The sequence below is a fragment of the Ursus arctos genome, chromosome X, assembly GCF_023065955.2.
Source record: "Ursus arctos isolate Adak ecotype North America chromosome X, UrsArc2.0, whole genome shotgun sequence".
NCBI classification, from domain to species: Eukaryota; Metazoa; Chordata; class Mammalia; order Carnivora; family Ursidae; genus Ursus; species Ursus arctos.
In genome coordinates this window covers 81,856,799-81,883,433 of record NC_079873.1, presented here as the reverse complement: position 1 = coordinate 81,883,433, position 26,635 = coordinate 81,856,799, and the positions used below count along the sequence as shown (strand labels likewise).

General features: G+C 36.1%; 1 protein-coding gene across 1 annotated transcript in view; it reads right to left on the bottom strand.

Annotated features, from left to right (window-relative positions):
• Nucleotides 1–26,635, bottom strand: part of IL1RAPL2 (interleukin 1 receptor accessory protein like 2) — a 562,461-nt gene that overhangs the window by 289,122 nt on the left and 246,704 nt on the right. Inside the window, exon 5 of the mRNA XM_026488169.3 lies at nt 17,747–17,821. Coding sequence (XP_026343954.2) covers nt 17,747–17,821 — 75 coding nt within the window. The remainder of the gene's footprint in view (nt 1–17,746; nt 17,822–26,635) is intronic.

Here is a 26,635-nt window from a genome sequence, read left to right as displayed (position 1 = left end):
GGGGAGTCAGAAGGCTGGTAAAAGTAGATTAAATACAAGTAAACATTGCATTTGAAGAAGACAAATGGAAGATGACTAATAGAATTATTCGTTGACATATACGGTCATATTGGAAGTGAAGTAGAAGGTTTAAAAGAAACAACAGACTAGTGGACTGATAGAACCATGAACTTGCCTTTCATAAATGAGAAGCTCCATTTTTACTGAGCTATTTTTACACATTATTTGAAGGAAGGGTTTCTCTCTCTCTCTCTCTCTCTCTCTTATCTTCTGCAAATTTTGATCTGTGCCCACTGCTATTGCCGCCTTATTTGTTCTTTTGACTGTCTTCTTCTTCTGTTTTGTTTTGTTTTGTTTTGTTTTGTACCTGTCCTCTTTAAGAATTCTTTGCACATCAGGGTGTCTGGGTGGCTCAGTCGGTTAAATGTCTGCCTTTGGCTCAGGTCATGATCCCAGGGTCCTGGGATCATGTCCCACATCGGGCTCCCTGCTCAGTGGGAGTCTGCTTCTCTCTCTCCTTTTGCCCCTCCCCCTCTCTCATGCGCTCTCTTTCACTCTCTCTCAAATAAATAAAATCTTTAAAATAAATAAATAAATTAAAAAAAGAATTATTTGCACATCAGAAGAATGTACAAACTAAAATCCCTGGAATTATTTGCACATCAGAAGAATGTACAAGCTAAAATCCCCGGAATCAACAAATAGCACTAGAGAGTAAATGCAAGCACAGAGTACCAATCTGCAGAGCCTAAGAGCTACTAGTTTAATATACTAAGTGGTCAGTCATGAGAACGTCTGTTACTAGGTTAATAAGCTAATTACTAGGCTGAGAAAGGAAGCAGCAACACAGCTAGAGGTGAGTAGGTAGACCATTCCTGCTGTACATTCCTGCAGAGCCAACAGTAATTCTGAGATATCTAATAATGGTCAGGCTAATAATTATTTATTCAGTACTGATACAACAGATTCTTCACTAGTATGTCAGTTAAACTGCCTGTGGGTATCACAAAGAACCTTAATCCCACACATGTCAGTGGTTAATAATGGTTTATCCTATTTTACAGAAGTTTAAAGAAATTAATTAAATGGTATCTGAAATAAAAGCTTTGAGTCCTTGGAGAATTACACTGCATAAATATGATATATCACTATTAAAATTAACCCTTCCTTTTCTGTGATTCTCTTATCCAGAATTAGCATAATTCTCTTCCTTTCCAAAGTACGTTCATTTTCCCATAATTGAGGTAAGGGGTTTTTCAAATTGAGTCTTGACCAAAATTCCCTCTCCTCATTAGGAGGGTATCACTCCACACATTCACATTCCTTTTTTCCTTTGCTGACTTACCACCACAATCAGCCTTGAGACACAAAATAGTTATCATCTCACCAAGTTAAAATCTTACCAAACAGTTTAATTATACATAAATTAAAATCATCATTATAGCAATAGGTAGACTCTCAACATATTTGCAACTAAGGAAATTAAACTACCTGAGGTAGAACCTCAGTGGTCCAGAGTGCTTGTTCTTGAAAACAAGTATCTAAAGCACAGGCAAAATTTCAATATAAAGAAGTTCCACAACTAATGAATCATTGAACATTATATCAAAAAATAATGATGTGCTATACATAGGCTAATTGAATTTAAATTTAAAAAATTTTAAAATAAAGAAGTTCCTGGTTTTTTGCTGTATCTGTAAGCAAAACCAAAGTATACTTTTTCATATGATGCATACACTATTAATTTAATTTTCAAAATTCAGATATTGGCAAACACTCTACTGTTGCTATCAGAACTGGTCTTAGGCCAAGTTTGTCTTCTATTCTTTTAAGGGAGGTTCCTTTCTCACATAAGGAGTCTTAAACTGCTCCTAATTGTCAAATGTGTCCTCTCCATCACCCAAAGCCCCAGTTCTTTCCAATTTTTTTTTCAGGGCCTTTGCCCACAGCAATACTTTTCTCTTGTGAAAATCAAGTGTCAACTCTTATAGGTCTAATGTCACTGCCTTTGATCTTTCACTATCCATTTGTTGCCTGATTTCTGATGGCTTCTCAGCCTTTGACTTTCATCATCTTACCAGAAACCCAAGATTGGTGTGTTCTCTGACCTGACCTATTTGTTCACCACCTTGCTGACACCTCTGCGAGCTCTAAACTTCTAAGCATTTTGTATTGATCCTGATCTACTATTGCCAGCCATACTACTACTACTACTACTACTACTACTACTACTACTACTACTACAGAGGTATTTGGAGTAAAGGTGGTAAGGGAAGGGGTAAGATTTCTGGTGTTCTCTAAATTACAGCAACACATGTGCCTTTTAACTGGACCAGATATATACTACTCCTGATATCTATAAGTTAATTTGTGGAAAGAACTATTTCTAAATGAGCAAAAAGTCTTCCAAAGTTTAAGCCATATCTATATAAATAAAGTGTAGAGAATAATTAAGGGAATTATCTAAATGATGCAAAGTCACCCTTCCACCTCAATTATGAGAACACTTAATAGTGGTTTATGTATGAACTAGCTAATGATATTTCTCTCAATTTTCTACAAGTACACCATAATATAAAATCCACTTCTATTTGTATAAAATAATATAAGCCATTTGAGTTGGAAGGGGTGTCTAAATTATTCTGTTTTTTTCCCAGTTCGTGTTGGATGTTTAAACATAGTCAGAACGTGTAGCTTTATTTTTTCCCTTTTCAGATACTTAAAAAGCATCCATTATCCACTGACTAAAATGAATTAGAAGACAGAACTGCTGAAAAGTACTATAAAGATGACAGCATTGATACCAACACAAACAGAGCATACTGTTGGAGAATAATGTCCTCATTTGACATCTGTTCCTAATAAATTCCAAAAGCAGAGAGTTCCCTAATTTGTTTTTTAGTTTCTAATCTATCCTTCCCATCTTTGAATGACACATGAATTTCTTAATATCTGTTCAGATGCTGGAGTGCATGCAGCTTTCTAACCATTTAAATGTACATCCCTCAAGAAACTTTTCTGTATGGCCTTGCACTTCATAGCCAGTTTTCAGGTATGTCTGCAGCTTTTGGATTAGTTTGCCATTTGAAAAGTGTTTTGGCCTGAGTTACAAATGTAAAAAAAGTCAAAATAATACTCTCTTGCTCATTTTTATTTTCCCACTGAATCAATTCACACTCAATAGTCTTTTAACTTATTCATATAGAATCACTCACTTTCTGTCCAAAAATCTATTTTTAAAAAGGGAACAGAAGTAAGCCCCCAGGGCAAGAAGACTGACTAAACAATAGTATTAACATAATGGGTATTATGGGTAAGTGTTAAGAGTGCCAGCTTATTTCCCAGAGTCCATAGTCTCTCATGAAACCGAGGGCTTTAGAGGGGTGGGGGTGAGGGAATGGGATAAGCCAGTGATGGGTAGTAAGGAGGGCACGTATTGCATGGTGCACTGGGTGTTATACGCAAGTAATGAATCATGGAATTTTACATCAAAAACTTGGGATGTACTGTATGGTGACTAACATAACATAATAAAAACTTATTATAAAAAATAATTAAAAATTTTAAAAAAGAGTGCCAGCTTAGGCCTCACTACTTGTAAACTGCTTACTAGCTTGGGTAAGTTATATGACTAGTCTGAGGCCAATCTCCTCATTTAAAAAATGGACCATAGACATTTCTTCAATGAAGATATACAAATGGCAAATAAGCACAGAAAAAGATGTTTAGTATCATTAGCCATTAGGGAAATGTAAATCAAAAGTACAATGAGATACCACTACATACCCATTAGGATAAATACTATTTTAAAAAGGTGGAAAATAACAAGTTTTGGCGAGGATGTGAAGAGATTGGAATGTTTGTGCATTTCTGCTGGGAATGTAAAATGGTGCAGTTGCTTTAGTAAAAAATTTGGCAGTTCCTCAAAAGCGTAAATATAGAGTGACCATATAACCCAAAAATTCTACTCTAGATATATACTGAAAAGTGATAACATATGTTCACACAAAAATTTATACACTAATGTGTATAGCAGCATTATTTATAATAGCTGAAGAGTGGAAACAACCAAAATGTCCTTCAACTGATGAATGGATAAATAAAATGTGATATATCCATACAATAGAATATTATTTGGCAATAAAAAGGGATGAAGTACTGATACAAGATATATATTTGAATCTTGAGAACAATATTCTAAGTGTGAGAAGCCACTCACAAAAGAACACATGTTGTATGATTTCATTTATATGAAATGTCCAGAATAGGCAAATCTATAGACACAGAAAACTGATTAGTGGTTGCCTGGAGCTGTAGGTGTGGGTGGAGGTGGAAGACTGGGAAGTGACTGCAAATGGGTATGAAGTTTCTTTGGGGGATGTTGCAACATTCTGAAATTGATTGTGGCGATGCTTGTATGACTCTGTGAATGTATTAGAAACCACTGAAATGTATGATTTAAGTGGGTCAGTTGTATGGTATATGAACAATATCTTAATAATACTTTTTAAAAATGGGACAAATGGTTTAATCTATCTCATAGAATTATTGGGAAGATTAAATGAGATAATCCATTAAAACATTTAGTACAGTGTCTAGCATCTTTCAAGCAATCAATATATGATAGTTTTACTACTACTACTAACAATAAGTAGTAGTAGTATTGGAGCTATTATTAAATAATATTATCAGTATCATAATACTGATATTATATGATTAAATAATATTATCAGTATTATGTTATAATGCTGTATTATAATACTGATAATATTTGAAGTAGTAGAGCTATTATTACATAATAACACTAAATATTATTATTATAACAACTATTACTAGAAGTAAATCTATTATTAATACTAAATATTATTATAACAATAATTATTATTAGTTGTAGAGCTATTGTTAAATAACTATTATTTTATATAGCTAAATATATAATATAGTTATTATTAATAAAATGTCTGTATTAGAGTGATAGCTTTTTTGAGGATCTAATATGAGGCCTAGATAACTTTTTTTTTACACAATGATCCTACTTTATATTTTATTTTATTTTTAAAAATTTATTTAAATTCAATTAATTAACATATAGTGTATTATTAGTTTCAGAGGTAGAGTTCAGTGATTCCTCAGTCTTATATAACACCGAATGCTCATTACATCACACGTCGTCCTTAAAGTCCATCACCCAGGTACCCCATCCTCCACCCCCTTCCCCTGAGGCCTAGATAATCCTAACATACTCAGTATGCTATAATAAAAATAACACAACTTTGGAGTCAAACAAATCAGATCAAAATTTCATTTCTGACACTTACTAAATATGTAGCCTCAAGAAAGTTGTTTTATCTGCCTGAAGCTGAGTTTCCTCATCTGCAAAATATTTCAACAATACCTACTACTACTTTTGGACTCTTATGAGGAATAAATAAAACAGTGTATGTACAAATGCATATTGCAGTGCCTAATACATACTGAATTTTCAAATAACTTTGTTTCCATATGTGTAAAATCACAATATTGCCATTAACAAAGTGTGATCAAATACTTTCAAGCTTATATTAAATCTCAGTGGGACATAAACTTTGGCAATGCCCCCAAACAGCAATATATGCAAGAGGTCTGGTCAATAATCATGTTATTACTAAAATGTTCATAATCAACTTATCACATTACAGACAAATCTTTAGTAAACTATTAACTTTTTCTTTTTATTCTTTTTTTCCTTTTTATTCCCAAGTGTCTCAGAACGAGTACAACTAAGTTAGAGAAACTAGGACAAAATAAGTAAACCAGGTTCTGTCTCAAGTGCTAATATGGCAGCCAACTTGTAGGGAAAAGGCTTGGCCCAGATTTTCCCAAGTTGTAAATAATGCACAAGTTGTACATTTTGGGTAATAGAATTGTTTTCAGTTTGGGGTGGCCCATGCTAAGCTCATGCATGTTATCCTGCAAAAAAAATAGATCTTTAGGAAACAGCTCATTAACCCTAGAATGCCTACAAGGGAGAGTGAATGCTGCCATGAACCAGCTGCAACTATGTGTGCCCAAAACCTGAGTGAACTTGCTAGATTAAATGAAGGTTTTCAAGGAGTTATTTGAAGCTAAAGGGTAGGAGGAGTATACAAAACACAATGAATTCAAAGAAATCCCTTGCTACCAACATTATATCCACAATGCATATATGAAATCATTACTCAAGCTAATGAAATTATCACGTATTACTATTTATATCGATAGTAATTCTGGTTTGACATTTTCACTCAATTGGTTGGTGACTTGTTTCAGATTGTTCTATGACACCTTTAGAAAGAGTTGATTAATTTTGCTAAACTGAAGAGACACAAGGGTATCATAAATTTCCATTTATGGAAATTTAGGGGCACCTGGGTGGCTTAGTAGGTTAAGAATCTGCCTTTGGCTCAGGTCATGATCTCAGGGTCCTGGGATCCAGCCCGGCATTAGGCTCCCTGCTCAGCAGGGAGTTGGCTCCTTCCTCTCCTTCTTCCCCTCCCCCACCTCATGCTTTCTTTCTCTCACTGTCTTTCAAATAAATAAATAAAATATTTTTTTAAAAGTTTCCATTTTTAGTATTGCCATATCAGAGCAAATGATGGATAACTTATTGTTTCAAAAGGTTATATCTTTTGCAATTTTTAATTATTTTCACATAAATATAGTACTTGGATTAAGGTTACACAGACATATCATTACATTGAGTAAAAGTCAGAGTCTAGAACTGTTAATTTATGAGGTCTCCCCACAAAAATAGTCACTCTCCCTTTTCCCATCTCTGTTTTGGCAGTTATCATATTACATTGTAATTCTGCTTCCACATCTGTCTTCCCCAGTAGACTGAGAATACCTTAAGGTCAAGGACCTCATTTTATTCACCTCTATATCCCCAGGATCTAACACAGTATTTGGCATCTGTTAAGAACACAAAAACTGTTTCTATGTAAATTTTTAAAAAGATAGATTTGGTTGAACAGCTCATTTCCTATTTTAAGGCTTCAATTAGTTACTTACTTTTGCCTTGTAGTCTTGAGGATTGCATTAAATATTATATTTGCTTTATTCCCTTCTAGAGTCTTTTACAGTAGACTCTTAGGAGAGCTAACACAATTTTCAGTAGAAACTGATATGCTGGTGAAATCGATTTCTGATGAAGATTAACACTCTTTTACACTCAGAAAAAGTTTGAGCCAATAACACATAACACAGTCATGAAATACGAATTTATATAGCCTATAAAAATAAGATAAATTCTGAATGAGAATAAAGACAAAGAGAATTTTTCATAATGGATCAGATTCATCTACAGATGATTATCCGTTTTTTTTTTTTTTTTTTGGTAACATCTGAAGTATTCAATTAGCTTGGGCTCTCCCACTCGTCTGAGTTTTTCTGATATGCTTTAGGCCCCCAAACCTTCTTTTTGACTCTTTGACACAAAAAGAGAAAGTAAACAGTATTTGCATTTATTTCCGCATAACACTGACTGGGTTATTTTAAGTCTTAGGAAATTTCCAAAAAAAAATTATCATCATCAGTGAGAACAGGTTACATTTCCAAATTTATCTTCAATTGAAATTAGATGTCAGACCGCAAATCTTTTCATCCACATTGATTTGTGGCCTTTTCAAAGCTTCTAGGAGCCCGTTAAAAATTTGTAAAGCATGCTTTTAGGTTCTATAAAAACAAACAAACAAACAAACAAACAAAAAAACAGTATCCAAAGAAGGGTCTACCGAGCATCAATATATTTCAAGTAGGGCACATGTTGCTATGATGTTTCAATACTTTTGTATTAAAGGGGGGTAATCAGAAGGGGGAGTGAAGCATGGGAGACTATGGACTCTGAGAAACAAACTGAGGGCGTCAGAGGGGAGGGGGTGGGGGAAGGGGATAGACTGGTCATGGGTAGTAAGGAGGGCACGTATTGCATGGTGCACTGGGTGTTATACACAACTAATGAATCATCAAACCTTGCATCAGAAACCAGGAATGTGCTGTATGGTGACTAACATAATGTAATAAAAAAACATTAAAAAAAATAAATAAGTATAAACTCAAAAAAAATAGTGTAATATGGAAGGGTCCCAGTTAAGATGGCAGAGGAGTAGGGGTCCCCTTTTCCAGCTGGTCCCGAGTCGAGCTGGATAGGTACCAGACCATCCTGAACACCCACATAATCAGCCTGAGATGCAGGAAGATACATCTGGATCTCTACAAATGAACATCTCCAGCGCTGAGTATTGAGGTACGAAGCGGGGAGCTGTGAATCTGCGCACAGATATCAGAAGATAAACGGAAGGGGGAGGGAGCCTCTACATTCAGGCACTGGGAAGCGGTAGTCACCTGCACTGGGGAGCGGGTGGATTCACTGACTGGCACCCACGAGAGAGTAGACTGAGACCTTGAGCCTGGAAAGCGCACGACCAGTCTGAAAACCGGAGCTCCAGAGTGCGCGTAAACCACATTGAAACGGAGCTTGGGAGAGCGCGTCGGGGCGGCTGGCGGCTGGCGGTGTTAGAAACACAAAGGACAGAGATGCGCAGGCCCTGGAAGTGAGGGATGGGACATCAGCTGCAGGGTTTTTAGCAGCAGCAACAAAAACAGAGTTAAAGAGGCCAGAAGAGCTCAGTGGAGATCTCTCTGCTCTAAGACAGAGGCTGGGATTCGGCCACTGCTGCTCTGACTCTCAGAAGAGGCACAGCAAACCACCACGGAAAGCCACCAGAGAACATAAGCCTGGAAATACCGGCTCACAGTGTGCCCCTCCCCATCCCCCCTCGTAGGGGACAGGAAGACTCTACCCAAACAGAGTTGACTGAGTATCAGAGCGGCAGGCCCCTCCCCCAGAAGGCAGGCTGAAAATTCAAGAAGCCCACATCCCTAAGGTCCCTATAAAACAAATGGACACTGCATGGGTCCTGGGCAATAATTTGGGCTCTGGACAACCCCGCAACCTCTCCTCATCAGAATGACCAGAAGGAGAAATACCCCGCAGCAAAGAAAAGACAATAAACCTGTGGACTCTGCCACAGAACTAATGGATACGGATATAACCAAATTATCAGAAATGGAGTTTAGAGTAACAATGGTCAAGATGATGTGTAGACTTGAAAAAAATATTAATGAAAATATTAACGAGAATATAGAATCTCTAAGGGCAGAAATGAGAGCGAATCTAGCAGAAATTAAAAATGCTATGAATCAAATGCAGTCAAAACTAGATGCTCTGACGGCCAGGGTGAATGAGGCAGAAGAACAAATCGGCGAATTGGAGGATGGGTTAGTAGAAGAGAAAGCTAAAACAGAAACTTGGCTCAAAAAAATCCAATCTCAAGAATGTAGGTTACCAGAGATTACTGACTCAATGAAATGTTCCAAGGTCAGAATCATTGGCATCCCTGAGGGGGTGGACAAATAAAGAGGTCTAGAAGAGATATTTGAACAAATTGTAGCTGAAAACTTCCCTAATCTAGCAAAGGAAACAAGCATTCGTGTCCAAGAGGCAGAGAGGACCCCTTCCAAGCTCAACCACGACAAACCTACACCACGTCACGTCATAGTGCAATTCACAAATATTAGATCCAAGGATACAGTATTGAAAGCTGCCAGGGCAAAGAAATGTCTCACGTACCAAGGCAAAGGTATCAGAATTATGTCAGACCTGTATACACAGACCTGGAATGAGAGAAAGGCATGGGGTGGGGGGCATTTTTAAAGCACTTTCAGAGAAAAACATGCAGCCAAGGATCCTTTATCCAGCAAGGCTGTCATTCAGAATTGATGGAGAGATAAAGACCTTTAGGAATCGCCAGTCACTGATGAATTTCGTAACCATGAAACCAGCCCTACAGGAGATATTATGGGGGGTTCTATAAAGGTAAAAAGGCCCCAAGAGTGATACAGAACAGAAAGTCACAATCTATAGAAACAAAGGCTTTACAGGCAACATCCATCATTAAAATCATATCTCTCAATAATCACTCTCAACGTGAATGGCCTAAATGCTCCCGTAAAATGCCACAGGGCTGCAGACTGGATAAAAAGACATGACCCATCCATTTGCTGTCTACAAGAGACTCATCTTGAACCTAAAGATACATCCAGACTGAAAGTAAAGGGATGGAATACCATCTTTCATGCCAATGAACCTCAAAAGAAAGCTGTGGTAGCAATTCTCATATCAGACAGATTGGCTTTTAAACTAAAGACTATAGATAGAGATACAGAAGGGCAGTATATTATTCTTACAGGATGTATCCAACAAGTGGATATGACAATTATAAATATATATGCCCCCAACAGGGGAGCAGCAAGATACACAAGCCAACTCTTAACCAGAATAAAGAGACATATAGATAATAATACATTAATAGTAGGGGACCTCAACACTCCACTATCAGCAATAGACAGAGCACCTAAGCAGAAAATTGACAAAGAAACAAGAGCTTTGAATGCCCTACATGATAAGGTGGACCTCATAGATATATATAGAACACTACACCCCAGAACCAAAGAATATTCATTCTATCCTAATGCCCATGGAACATTCTCAAGAATAGACCATTCTCTGGGTCACAAAAAAGGTCTCAACTGATACCAAAAGACTGAAATTATTCCCTGCATATTCTCAGACCACAATGCTTTGAAATTGGAACTCAATCCCAAGGAAAAATTTGGAAGAAACTCAAACACTTGGAGACTAAGAACCATCCTGCTCAAAAATGATTCGATAAGCCAGAAATCAAAAATCAATTTAAACAATTTTTGGAGACCAACGAGAATGAAAACACAATGGTCCAAAACCTATGGGACACTGCAAGCAGTCCTAAGGGGAAAATACATAGCCATCCGAGCCTCACTCAAAAGAATAGAAAAGTCTAAAATGCAGTTTTCATATTCTAATCCTCAAGAAGCTGGAACAGCAACAGAAGAACAGTCTTAATCCATGCATGAGAAAGCAGGTGATCAAGATTAGAGCAGAAATCAATGAATTAGAAACCAGGAGCACAGTAGAGCAGATCAACAGAACTAGAAGCCGGTTCCTGGAAAGAATAAATAAAATAGACAAATCACTGGCAAGACTTATCCAAAAGAATAGAGAAAGGACCCAAATTAATGAAATTATGAATGAAAAGGGAGAGGTCACAACCAACACCAATGAAATAGAAAGGATCATTAGAAACTTTTTCAACAGATTTATGCCAATAAATTAAACAACCTGGAAGAGATGGAGGCCTTCCTGGAAACCTATAAACTACCAAGACTGAAGCAGGAAGAAAGTGATTTTTTAACAAAACCAAATAATTATGAAGAGATTGAAATAGTGATTAAAAACCTTCTGAAAAACAAAACTCCAGGGCCTGATGGATTCCCCGGGGAATTATACCAAACATTCAAAGAAGAAATAATACCTATTCTCCTAAAGCTGTTTCAAAAAATAGAAACAGAAGGAAAACTACCAAACTCATTCTATGAGGCCAATATTACCTTGATCCCCAAACCAGGCAAAGACCACATCAAGAAGGAGAGTTACAGACCGATTTCCCTCATGAATATGAACACCAAGATTCTCAACAAGATCCTGGCTAATAGAATCTAAGAGTACATTAAAAGGATTATCCATGATGACCAAGTGGGATTCATCCCTAGGATGCAAAGATGGTTCAACATTCGCAAATCTATCAGTGTGATAGATTATATCAACAAGAAAAGAGTCAAGAACCACATGATCCTCTCAATAGATGCAGAAAAAGCATTTGACAAAATACAACATCCTTTCCTGATCAAAACCCTTCAGAGTGTAGGGATAGAGGGTACATTCCTCAATCTCATAAAAACCATCTATGAAAAGCCTACAGCAAACATCATTCTCAATGGGGAAAAGCTGGAAGCCTTTCCCTTAAGATCAGGAACACGACAAGGATGCCCACTCTCACCACTATTATTCAACATAGTACTAGAAGTCCTCGCAACAGTAATCAGACAACAAAAAGGGATAAAATGTATCCATACTGGCAAAGAAGAAGTCAAACTGTCTCTCTTCAGATGACATCATACTCTATATGGAAAACTCAAAAGAATCCACCCCCAAGCAACTCGAACTTATAAAGGAATTCAGTAATGTGGCAGGATACAAAATCAATGCTCAGAAATCAGTTGCATTTCTATACACAAACAATGAGACTGAAGAAAGAGAAATTAGGGAATCCATCCCATTTACAGTAGCACCAAAAATCATACGTTATCTTGGAATTAACTTAAGCAGAGACGTAAAGGATCTATATTCTAGAAACTACAAATCACTCTTGAAAAACATTGAAGAAGACAGAAAAAGATGGAAAAATATTCCATGCTCATGGATCAGAAGAATAAAAATAGTTAAAATGTCTATGCTACCCAGAGCAATCTCCACTTTCAATACCATCCCGATCAAAAGACCAATGACATTTTTCAAAGAACTGGAACAAACAGCCCTTAAATTTGTGTGGAACCAGAAAAGGCCTCAAATCACCAAGGAACTGTTGAAAAGGAAAAACAAAGCTGGGGGCATCAGAATGCCGAATTTCAAGCTGTACTACAAAGCTGGGATCACCAAGACAGCATGGTACTGGCACAAAAACAGACACATAGACCAATGGAACAGACTAGAGACTGCAGAAATGGACCCTCGGCTCTTTGCGCTATTAATCTTTGACAAAGCAGGAAAAAAACATCCAGTGGAAAAAAGACAGTCTCTTCAATAAATGGTGCTGGGAAAATTGGACAGCTACATGCAAAATAATGAACGTTGACCAGCCTCTCACACCATACACAAAGACAAACTCCAAATGGATGAAAGACCTTGACGTGAGACAGGAATCCATCAAAATCCTAGAGAAGAGCATAGGCAGCAACCTCTACGACATCAGCCACAGCAACCTTTTTCATGACACATCTCCAAAGGCAAGAGAAACAAAAGATACAATGAACTTGTGTGACTTCATCAAGATAAAAAGATTCTCCCAGCCAAGGAAACAGTCAAAAAACTAAGAGGCAGCCCACGGAATGGGAGAATATATTTGCAAATGATACTACAGATAAAAGACTGGTATCCACGATCTACAAAGAACTTCTCAAACTCAATACACAAGAAACAAATAATCAAATCAAAAAATGGGCAGAAGATATGAACAGACACTTTTCCAATGAAGACATACAAATGGCTAACAGACACAAGAAAAAGTGTTCAAAATAATTAGCCATCAGGGAAATTCAAATCAAAACCACTTTGAGATACCACCTTACGCCAGTTAGAATGGCAAAAATTGACAAGGCAGGAAATAACAAATACTGGAGAGGATGTGGAGAAAGGGGATCCCTCTTACACTGTTAGTGGGAATGCAAGTTGGTACAGCCACTCTGGAAAACAGTGTGGAGGTCCCTTAAAAAATTAAAAATTGAGCTACCCTATTTTGCAGCAATTGCACTGCTGGGTATTTACCCCAAAGATACAGAGGTAGTGAAGAGAAGGGCCATATGCACCCCAATGTTCATAGCAGCAACGTCCACAATAGCTAAATCGTGAAAGGAGCAGAGATGCCCTTCAACAGATGACTGGATTAAGAAGCTGTGGTCCATATATACAATGGAATATTACTCAGCTATCAAAAAGAATGATTTCTCAACATTTACTGCAACATGGATGGCACTGGAGGAGATAATGCTAAGTGAAATAGTCAAGCAGAGAAAGACAATTATCATATGGCTTCACTCATTTATGGAACATAAGAAGGAAGATTGGTAGGAGAAGAAAGGGAAGAAGAAAGGGGGGGTAATCAGAAGGGGGAATGAAGCATGAGAGACTATGGACTCTGGGAAACAAACTGAGGGCTACAGAGGGGAGGGTGCTAGGGGAATGGGATAGGCTGGTGATGGGTACTAAGGAGGGCATGTATTGCATGGGTGTTATACGCAACTAAAGAATCATCGAACTGTACATCAAAAACCAGGGATGTACTGTATGGTGACTAACATAATATAATAAAAAATATTATTATAAAAAAAACATACAAATGTGTAATATGAAGTAATATACTGTAATAAAATGTTATTTTTTCTTAGAAAAATTGAAGATATATTTATTTTCAACTACCAAAAAAAGAGTGCTGGTATATTAAACGTTTATTTATAAAATTCAAACTAAATTTACCTTCACAGTAAGAAAATAAATGGAAGATAATGGGACCAAGTTGGATTTTTTGTGTTTTGTACTTTGCTTTTTCCTTTATATTTCACACATTACTACAGGCAGCTTTAGCAAAATAAGCTTGCTTTGTGAGAGCAATAGTTTTCATATTACTTTGCTAAGAATGTGTTTATCATCTCAAAATGTATGGGTATTTGGTTAAGATTAATCTTCTTTCAGCATTACAATGTGAACACAATTTAACAACAACCAAACTGTCATCACTATGTCAGCAAAAAGTATGTAAATTTCTATAACGTTGTGGATGACTAATGGATTACACTATAGAAAAGAGAAAGTCAAGATGTTTATTTTCCTCTAGAGACACAACAGAATATCTGCACTGACGCCAACCATGCACAAAAAAATATTCATTTCTACTGAAAAATTTCATTTACTGGATTGCCCTTTACAAATATGCAGAACTGATAACTTAGTGTAACCCTCAAACAAACACATAAATAATTATTCCAGACCATGTTTTCTAAAACTATCGTGGAGCTAGTACTCAAGTATTTCCCATAATTTTTCTCATTTTCCATAAAATGCCTGCATGAGATTCTTGTCCACGGGGAAAATGGAATTTACAATGTTTTAGAGAAAATAATGTTTGTTTTAGATATCTATTGTTATTTAACAAAATACCTAACTTAGTGGCTGATGACAACAATTTTATTTTGCACATAATTTTTTGGTTTAGAAATATGAGAATGGTTTACCTTAATGGTTTGTCCCTAAACTACATGGCATAAGCCAGGGCAGCTGGGGCTATAGGATCCAATTCCAACATGGCTTCTTCACTTACCAGCCTTGGTGCTCATTGACCTCTTTTTCTTCAAATGGTGCCCCATCCTCTAGCAGCTCTCCATGTGGCTTGAGCTTCTCATAGCATGGTGGTTTCAGAGAAGACCAAGAGACCTGAAGAGAAGCTGCAAGGTTTCTTTTGACCCAGCCTCCAAAATCCCAGAATATCACTTCTACCATATTCTATTGATCAATCATGTCCCTAAGGCCATTTTGGATTCAAGGGGAGCCGGATGATAAACTATGTTTAAATGGTAAGAATAGCAAAAAATCTGTGGCCAACTTTAATCTAATAGAATGTTGTCTCAAATTTTAGGTACTGAGATTTGGGAAATTTGAACGTGGTAATGTGCTTAGCAATTTGAATTGGATTTTTCTATTCTTTGGTAGTTCTACTTTTTGTTCTAATTTGAGGATGTCTAAAGCTGAATTTGCTTGACGAACTTAAAAAAAAATAAAGGAAAATAATTTCCAGAAGTTTTCATGATCTTACTGAATTATGTAAATTTTCCAGATATAGACAGGGACATGCAATCACCCCAATTATTTTTCTCTCTTTTTTGCACTTGCAGTTTCTAAACATTCTGACTGCAGAACTCCCACTGACACTGAGGAGCTCTCTGACATTTACAGTGCTCCTAACATCACCTTACTATTGAGGCATAAGACTAAGTTACAAAATGACTCCCAGGTATGAATAAATGATGCTAAATAAATATGTAGAGAAGTTAAAATCACCTAAAATTAACCAGGTATGTGTTCTTCCTAATGCCAGAGATCTGGTTTAATGGATTTTGTTTTCTTTTCTCTGAATTACATGGTTGCTTTAGCATTTTAGAGAAATAGCCTTTCTGGGATGGAAAACGGGCAGGTCTTCATCTTTCTGTCAATAAAGTTGTCTCTAAACTCTGTCACAAACTAAAAATTGAGAAGTTCAGCCTTGCACCTAATGTAAATTGGAAGCAAATTACTTTAGTAATTTTACAGGGTGGTATTGGTGGTGGGCTACTTTGGCATATATGCCTATGTTGAAATACACATGTATACCAAGCACACATCTTAGAGATATCCTAAATAACACATACAAATTCTGCACCCAGTGAATCTGAGTGAAATGTACTCCCTACAATGGTCTCTCTCCTTGCTTTAGAACAGTACCCCTCTAACATTTTTGTTAAAGCTTGACTAATAGCAGAGGTGAATGAAGAAGTATCCCACTCATGGGCCACAAACACAAAATTTGAGATAGTTGTGTAAGTTTTGCTTTCTACTCCTTAATATATAAGTTTTCTTATAAAAATAATTTATCCACTTGAATCTGCATGAAAACTAATGATATAAGATCATCTTATGGTTCATGTAACCCCTGGCGAACCACAGAGTAAAACTTGAGGTATTTTCATCCCAATATTGATGGGAAATGTAAGCAAAAATTACTGAGGGTATGTGTCAGCACATCTAGATTTGGCTATAACAAAATGACTCTGCAAAATAATACAAGTGGTGGGGGGGGGGGAACCATAGCCTAATACTTCAACATTAGCTACAAAATATTCACTATTTCCACCACCCATTATTAACATGTTTCTTTTCTTTTTTTGTTTGTTTATTTATTTTAAAATACTTAACTTTGGTACTTATACTGGTAGGCTACATCATTAACTACAATGAGCTATATTTCCTTATGGAAAAATGAACAAGTTCTTAGGAATATAATTTTCTCTCATCTATTCTCAAGATAGAAATAAGCCTCTAACAGTCCAAATTGTATCAGAAAGATCAAAAGTTGAGTAAATCGTCCTCCAAAGTGGGTGAAATATTGGAGCCAATTCATCTTCCCTGGCTATATGATTGGTAGGTACCACTATGGTCACACGTTTCAATAAATCATATACCCAAAATAAACCAAACCATTTCCAGCATATTTGCTCACTTCTCTTGTTTAGAATTGACAAAATTCTGAGAATTGAAGAATAGAATGAAACCCAAGGTGGATAAAATCTCACAAATGTTAAAGTATATGGCTTAGAGTAAAGGCCATGGTGTGAAAAAGATACTAACAGACTTCTGAATCTCAACCTCACAGTTCTTGAAATACAAGGATTACTGGCAGGGGACTCAAAAGGAAGGCTCAACACCTTATGTCCTTATTTAAGTCTGTAAAAAAAACATGAACACCAATAAATCATCTTGTTACTTTTGCCAATACTGTATGATTCATAAATATTCAGGATCTCAACCTAAAAACAAGTTTTAAATAGCCCTGGATTGTGCCATTGGAAATAATACTATCAAATCATTTTAAGGAGTGTATTGTGGGGCTCTTTTACTTTAAAAAGTGCTGTTCTCCAGGAGTTAATGTTCTCTAAATGAAAAATTTTGGCTGACAAGCATGAAAAGTCTTTTGTACCAATCACCAATGCATGACATCTATGAATCTATCAATCACAGAGTTAAAAAGCTCTGTCCTATAGCACACTTAATACCTAGTGTAACCAATTAGTATTATAATTCCTTGATGCAATACAAACTCATTTCCTTAAACTGCTATTGCCCTGAACTCCAGGGTTATAAATGAGCAGACACAGATTGATTTGCATGTAATAACAGTGGCAATAAACCTTTCCTGGTTCATGCAATCTTCCCCATCTATTAACAGAGAGCAAGTTTAGGATCTATTATTCCCAGAAGGGGACTTACCCAGCTGGACATCTATAACACTTGGCTGATTCTCCATGGGGAACAATGGCTTGGGAGGCTTGTCTGTGAGTAAAGCTAGAAGAGAAAATGAAAGAAGGTAATGGAAAAATTGAGACAAATTGCAGGGTAAGAAAGATTCTATCATGAATGATATTTAATGTTTGTAGACTTGATGGTGTATAAACATTTATTAGGCAGTGTTCTTACTTGAGCTGTTACTCTATCCATACAATATCCATTTCCCAGCACATTTAGAGCACCATTGATTCACTGTAAATAGGCCATTTCAACAGCTACACTTTCAAACAAGATCAAACAAATGGACTATTTTGAACGATTTTTATAAGCTTGTAAGTATAAAGAAATATAGATTTTAAAAGTATAATCAGATAAACATTAAATCCCCATATGTACTTTGTGGTGCTAAATACAAACCTAATAGACATTTCTGGTGGATTGAACCTTCTATACCTCTGAATCACGCCCCATTCCCCACTCAGCCTCTGAAACAACATAAAATAAAACACTGGTACCTTCATTAGGATGATGATTAAAAATATTGATTGAGCATCTTTTGTCCACCAAGTCTTATGCTCAGTGTTAAGGGAGAAGGAAGTAAAGTCTTTATATTTACTCTCCATTTACAATCTAGGACTATGAACCAAAATTATCACATCAAAATAAAGAGATAATAGAACAAAGACTACCATCTAGTGAAAAATTGTAGCCTTTGAGGCATAAGACCATATGTGGTAAAGGAATGAAGAAAGGAGAGGCCAATATTAGCTGGCAGAGCTGGGGAAAGTTTTATGAAGGAAATGGGTCTCCACATAGACCTTAAGAAATGGAAAAGATTTGGAAAGGTAGACAATAAGGAAGAAGAAATGAAGGAAAGTTTAACAACACAAACCAAGGAAGAGAGGTAGAACTTAGAGCATAATGTGACTAGAGGAAAATGATCTGGTGAGAAGGAGCTGTGTGATATAGGGTAAAGAGTAAGTTGCTCATGATGTAGAGTAGTTAGAAATGAAAATAGGCAGGATGGAACTCAATTCTGGAGGATCCTTACAAATATGCAGAAGAATTTGGACATGATGTAGTAGACTACAAGACCATTGTAGATTCTTGGAACAATAGCAACAAAAGACTCATGGGACGTGCTATCTAAAGATGATTGGCTTCCTATATAGGATGGGTTGGAGGAGAACAAAAACAGCTAAGAGGATGGAGTAATAACACAGTAGTGCAGGGCGGGGGTGTGAGAGGATGAAGAGTCATTAGTGGTGGAGTGTGGGGAAATTTTAAAAAAGGCAAATTTGAGAGGCACCTGGAAGAAAGAAATGAGAGCACTTGGCACACAGATACAAAATGGTTTATGACAAAGCTTGTACCAAGCTATTATTTACGAGCTGAATTCCTTTTAACTCTTCCCATATTTATCTTGCTTCAACTGTCCAACCAGACTCTTACCTATTAAAGGGATATGTTTTATATGTCTTTGTATTTCACAGGAGACATAGAATAGAGCTGGGCATATAAGAGATCATCATTAAACCATCATTAATTGACTGGCATAGGAATTCTATGCTGACATGAGAGAAGTTCATCTCATATTTATAAGGCTATTTAGAAGAGAAGAAGAAATAAAAGTTGATCAGATGACAGGTAAGATTAGGGAAATATATAAATTTGGTGATATGCCCAAAATAGTTGTTGATAACAAACAAACGCACTTAGAAATTCACTTAGAAAAGAGCTTTGCGTTACATCAGCTTTATCTTTCTGATATCCTAACTGCTTGAAATGGGAAAATTTTAGTGAATTGTTCTTATTTTTCCAACTACTTTTTGTTGATGGGCTACATCTTATCCTTATTGAATCAAATATATTTTTTTCTAACGTGGCACAATAACAGACACAGAGATCAATAGAACAGAATAGAAAACCCAGAAATAAACCCACATCTATTTGGTCAATTAATCTTCAATAAAGCAGGAAAGAATATTCAATGGGAAACAGTCTCTTCAACACATGGTGTTGGGAAAACTGGATAGCAACATACAAAAGAATGAAAACTGGACCACTTTCTTACCCTGTACACAAAAATTCAAAATGGTTGAAAGACCTTAGTGTGAGATAGGAAACTATCAAAATCCTAGAGGAGAATACAGGCAGTGACCTTTGTGATACTGGCCATAGTAACTTCTTACTAAGTATGTCTCCTGAGGCAAGGGAAACAAAAGCAAAAATAAACTATTGGGATTTCATCAAAATAGAAAGCCTCTGTACAGCAAAGGAAATAATAAAGAAAACTACAAGGCAACTTTCAGAATGGGAGAAGATATTTGCAAATGACATATCTGATAAAGGGTTAGTATCCAAAATACATAAAGAACTTAAAATCTCAACACCCAAAAAACAATCCAATTAAAAATGGGCAGAATACATGAATAAACAGTTTTCCAAAGCAGATATCCAGATGGCCAACAGACACATGAAAAGATGCTCAAGATCACTCAATATCAGGGAAATGCATATCAGAACTATAATGAGGTATCTATCACCTCACAAATGTCAGAATGGCTAAAATTAACAATACAAGAAACAACAGGTGCTAGTGAGGATGTGGTGAAAGGGGAACCCTCTTGCACAGTATGGGAATACAAACTGGTGCAGCCACTCTGGAAAACAGTACAGAGGTTCCTCAAAAAGTTAAAAATAGGACAACTTGGAGCACCTGGCTGGCTCAGTCAGAGGAGCATGTGACTTTTGATCTTGGGGTCATGGGTTTGAGCCCCATGTTGGGAGTAGAGATTCTTAAAGAAAGAAAGAAACTTAAAAAACAAAAGACCTATCCTATGATCCAGCAATTGCACTGCTAGGTATTTAAACAAAGCATACAAAAATACTAATTCAAAGGGATACATATACCTTAATGTTTACCTCAGTATTATCTATAATAGCCAAACTACAGAAACAGCCTGAGTGTCCATCAACTGATGAATGGACACACACACACACACTCTCACACACACAGAGTGAAATATTACTCAGCCATAAAAAAGATTGAAATCTTGCCATTTGCAATGACATGGATGGAGCTAAAGAGTATTATGCTATGCAAAATAAGTCAGTCAGAGAAAGACAAATAAAATATGATTTCACTCATATGTGTAATTTAAGAAACAAAACAAATGAACAAAGAGGGAAAAAAGAGAGAATGAGAGACGGAGGCAAACTAAAAAACAGACTCTTAACTATAGAGAACAAACTGATGGCTACCAGAAGGGAGGTGGGTGTGGGAATGGGTGAAATAGATGATGGGGATTTAGGAGTGCACTTGTTGTTATGAGCTGATTTGGGTATAATGTGGACAAACATACAATATCTATAGTTTTCATTTCCTAAATATTTCAGTTACCTTTAACAGTCTGATACTATTTGAAACATAAAGGATATACTTTAAACAAAATTTAAATATTAGAATTTAAAATCCAGTCATAACAGGTGTTTGATTTTGTTGTTGTTCACTACTGTTTGTAATAGCAAAATATTGGAAACAACCAAAATATCCATCAGGACAGTAGTTAAATAATATGGTGCTTTCATATAATGATATATTATAATGCAGCCACTTAAAATAATTAGGTAAATCTGTACATCTGTTATACAAACATCTCCAAGATACACTGTTCAACAGTGTGCACAGCATACTATCCTTTGTGTAAAAAGAAAACAACACGTGTGTGTGTATGTACCCATGTGTATGCACATATAAAAATGTTTAAGTATGGACTATTTCTGAATAGATACATGTAAAATTTATAACAGTGATATCCTCTGAAGAAAGGAACTGGATGGCTGAATAATGGTAAGGACAATACGGTCAGGTAGAGGAAAATTTAATTTTCACTATACACTTTATCTACATTTTGAACAACATGCATATATTGTGTATTCAAAACATGAATAAAATTAAAATTAAATAAAATCCAGCCACCTACATTTTATTTATAAAAAATAATTTTGATTTCTTTGTAGAATTATTCTCAATTTGCCTTACACATCTCTTTCAGGTGCTTCCCTTGCTTGTAATCTCTGTCAAATAAATAAATAAAATCTTAAAAAATATATTTCATACTCAAAGATGAATATCTTGTCCAATTCTTATCAGGATATGAATTATTGAATCATTGTTGTCCCTCATCTTTACCGCCTGCCATGGACTATGGATACATTTACCCTGATTTCATTATAATTGTGTCAATTACTGACATGACATTTATTAATAGAAAGTCATTTTACGTGCCTTATATTTATAGGCTGTTCATAATTTTCAAGGTGTTTTCAGATACATTAGCTCATGTGATCTACCCAATGACCTTGGAAGTAAGGAAGAGAGCTACAATTATGGCCAATTTAGAGATGAAGCTAAATGAAGCTGACATTGTCTCATTTGGTGCCCCCTTGTGACCAAAAGCCCCCATTTGCAGAACTGCAAAGAAGACGTGAAAGTTGTAGGCAGAAGACAGGTACAAATGCTCAATACTGAATCAATGGTTTTAGCCTCTTTGATGACTATACACTAACCTAAGGTTCCTAGGCCAGTGGAAGAGGCTTTGTGGCAAACAGCCAATAGAGACATGATTCCTGTAGGACATTCCAACACACACGTTTTTTTCGCCCTAAACCCATGAATGAAAGGGGATAAATTTACACTTACCCTAACACATCCCAGTGGGATATAGGTGTGGAGCCTCATTAAATTCCAATATCATGTCTAGGCCTGGGAATTGCCAAGAAGTGCAGGACATTTGTGATGGTAAAACAGCAACTGCAGCAGTTCATCTGGATCCTGACCACCAGCCCAGAGACAAATCTATCAGCACCCAGCATAATTATAGCATTTGCAGATTAGCTACAGAACATGCTGCCATGGGAAAACAAGTTCATTTCTTTCTTCTCTTTAAAAATCTCATCTGAAATTCAGTTACTATTTGAGAAATGAAGGGGGAGAACTGTCAATAACAGGGCCCCTGAACAACAGAGTGAAGATTTACAATTTTATTAGAAAACTTATCCTGGACCTCTACAGGGACTAATTTCAGGTCTGTGCTAGTCTTTGAATTTGCTTCTCAAGCTTCATGTTTTGATTGAAAGAAGGAGAGCAAGCAATGCAGTTTGGTACTAATGTTTCAGTCCATAATTCCTCCCATGCATTTCCCTCTGTAGCTGCTTATGTTTAATTATCCTTAAATATAATTGCTCTACTGAGTATACCATGACAGTAGTCTTAATATGCTAGTGAAACTATTACTGTTTCTGCCTGCTTCTTCTTAAAGCCAAGTTTTATGTGTTTGACACTAACTTTCCTGAGGAGAATTAGCTCTCTTTTTTCTATTATAGGTAAATGTTGTGTCTACCTGTACAAATCAATTGGTTTGACTGAAATGATTGGTCAATTTCCATGAATATAGTATAAAAATCAGTAGAATAAGTTGTTTGATTGAATAAATCAGTTTATTTGACTATATTGCCTAAGTATTACATACTGCTATTATAAGTTTCACTGTCCTCTTTTGTTGTTAATTTGTCTGTTTAATTAGACTTGCCAGAGAATGAAGTGGGAGGACAGCTATATACAAAGGACACTAAATGTATAAGCACACTAGGATCATAAAGTACCTCATTCGTTTCTATGAATGAAGCCATTATGGAATGTATATGTTAAGGTTAATGAAATGCATCCCTCCAAATCCATTCAACACACCAACACTGACATCACATTCCCAAAATCACTATTTTCATCACAACATTTAACCACTGAAAATCTACCAAAGTTTCCTATATATACAAGAGGATAAAATCTGAAACTGTCAGCTAGGACTATAAAGAAAGCCACAATATAGCCTTTAAAAAACCTTCTTGTCTTTTTACCCACTCTTCTACTTTATCAGTGTGAGGGTCAAATTACTTTCCTCATTTGTCCCTTAACACATTGCATTAATTTCCAACTCTGCATCTTGGCTTAAACACTTTCCCTAAGCTTGAAAACAAATAACAGTTACCATAGTTATCATTAATTTGGCATCTACTGTGTGCTAAGCATTGTTCTAAGGCATTTTATATTACATTTTACAAATAACTTTCCCAAAGTCAAGCAGCTTTGGACTAGTAAAGCAGAGATCTGAAGTGAGTTTTGTCTGATTTCACAATGCCCACAATGCTTCTCTAAGAACTTTACCTTGTTTTTTGCCATCCTATGTCCTATCTAACCTCTAAAAGCCTGCCCTGCATTCTCCAGAAAACCTCCCTGAAAAAAAGCCCAAGCTAACCTTTACTCGCTCTGGTTTGACTGAAAATGAAATCCTAAACCATTTACTATTTCATTGAACCACTCATTTGGTTCATAGCATACACTACTTTGACTACAAATTAAACCTCACTTTACATGGGTATGTCTAGTCTCCCTAACTAGATTTTTTTAAAAAGATTTTATTTATTTATTTGACAGAGATAGAGACAGCCAGCGAGAGAGGGAACACAAGCAGGGGGAGTGGGAGAGGAAGAAGCAGGCTCATAGCGGAAGAGCCTGATGGGCTCGATCCCATAACGCGGGGATCACGCCCTGAGCCGAAGGCAGACGCTTAACCTCTGTGCCACCCAGGCGCCCCTCCCTAACTAGATTTTTAAGCTCCTGGAAGACAAGTAACAAACCTCATATAACCCAGAAATTAAGATGTGTCTGACATTTTGGAACAAATAAACACAATCTCAAAATTAACATTCCTATGATATTCTTTCTGTAAAGACAGGTGCTTGTATGGTAACTAGCATATAATAAATTCTAAAAAAATAAAATAAAATAAAATAAAATAAAAATCCTTTACCAGTTAAAAAAAATAAAAACAAATAAAAACAGGTGCTTTTTTCTTAGGTTACAAAGAACAGAAACAAATTTCTGCAAATTTAAGCAAAAAGGGAATTTATCAGAAGGATACCTCAAGGATGGACAGGATGTCTGAGGAACTAAGTTTAGAGACAGAAAAACAACTAGGCCAGGTCTCGATGTACAGACAAAAAGGACTACACAACAATCTCTTCTTGATCCCATCAAAAAATTGAATTTACTCCTACTAGTTTTGTGTTTCTTTTTAATTGTTTTGTATTGTTGTGTCTTGTTCTTTGTCCTTGCGTCACTTGATCAAGATTCAAAATTCCAGGAAAGAGAGGCTGAATGCACAAGTTTTTGGTCTTTTTTTTTTTTTTTTATCTCCTTTATCTATTTCATCCATCCCCCACCCCACACCCCTCCGGCAATCACCAGTTTGTTCTCTATATTTAAGAGTCGGTTTGTCTTGGTTTTTTAGATTCCATATATGAGTGAAATCTTATGGTATCTTTGACTTATTGCACTTAGTATAATACCTTCTAGTTTCAGCCATGTTGTCACAAATGGTAAGATCTCATTCTTTTTATGCCTGTCTAATATTCCATTGTATATATCTACCTACCACATCTTCTTTATCCATTCATCTATCAATAGATACTTGGGTTGCATGCATATCTTTGCTATTATAAATAATGTTGTAATAAACATAGGGATGCATATATCTTTTCAAATTTGTGTTTTTGTTTTCTTTGGGTAAATACCCAGTAGTGGAATTATTGGACCATATGGTATTTTTATTTTTAAACTTTTGATAAAACTTCATGTTTTTTGGGGCGCCTGGGTGGCGCTGTCGTTAAGCGTCTGCCTTCGGCTCAGGGCGTGATCCCGGTGCTCTGGGATCGAGCCCCACATCAGGCTCCCCTGCTACGAGCCTGCTTCTTCCTCTCCCACTCCCACTGCTTGTGTTCCCTCTCTCTCTGGCTGTCTCTATCTCTGTCGAATAAATAAATAAAATCTTTAAAAAAAAAAAAACCTTCATATTTTTTCCAGTGGTTTCACCGATTTACATTCCCACTAAAACTGTGTACAAGGGTTACCTTTGCTCTATACCTTCACCAATATTTGTTATTTCTTGTCTTTTCCATACTAGTCATTCTGACTGATGTGAGGTGATACCTTATTGTGGTTTTGCTTTGCATTTCCCTGATGATTAGCAATGTTGAGCATCTTTTCATGTGTCTATTGGCCATCTGGATGTCTTCTTCAGAAAAATGTCTATTTAAGTCCTCTGCCCATTTTTTAATCATATAGTTTGTTTGTTGGTTTGTTGTTGTTGTTGTTGTTTTGGTGTTGAGTTCTATTAGTTCTTTATATATTTTGTATATTAACTTCTTATTGGATATATCATCTGCAAATACATTCTTCCACTCATTATGTTTCCTTTTTGTTTTGTTGATTATTTCTTTTGCTGTGAAATAAGCTTTTGCTGTGAAATAAGCTTTTGCTGAAGAGACACACCCATAAATATTTTGCTAGGGCTGATGTCCGAGAGATTACTGCCTATATTTTCTTTTAGGAGTTTTATATGGTTTCAGGTCTTACATTTAGTTCTTTAATCCAATTTGAGTATATTTTTGTGTGTAGTATAAAAAAGTAGTCCAGTTTTAGTCTTTTCCATGTAACCATCCAGTTTTTCCAACACCATTTATTGAATAGACTCTCTTTTCCCCATTGTATATTCTTGCCTCCTCTGTTATAGATGAATTAGTCATATATGTGTTGGTATATTTCTGGGCTCTCCATTCTGTTCCATTGATCTACATTTCTATTTTCACGCAAGTACCATGCTGTTTTGACTACTCTAGCTTTGTAGTATACCTTGAAATCTTGGATTATGATACTTCTAGCATTGTTCTTCCTTCTCAAGATTGCTTTCATTATTCAGGGTCTTTTGTAGTTCCATACAGATTTTAGGATTATTTGTTTGGGTTCTGTGA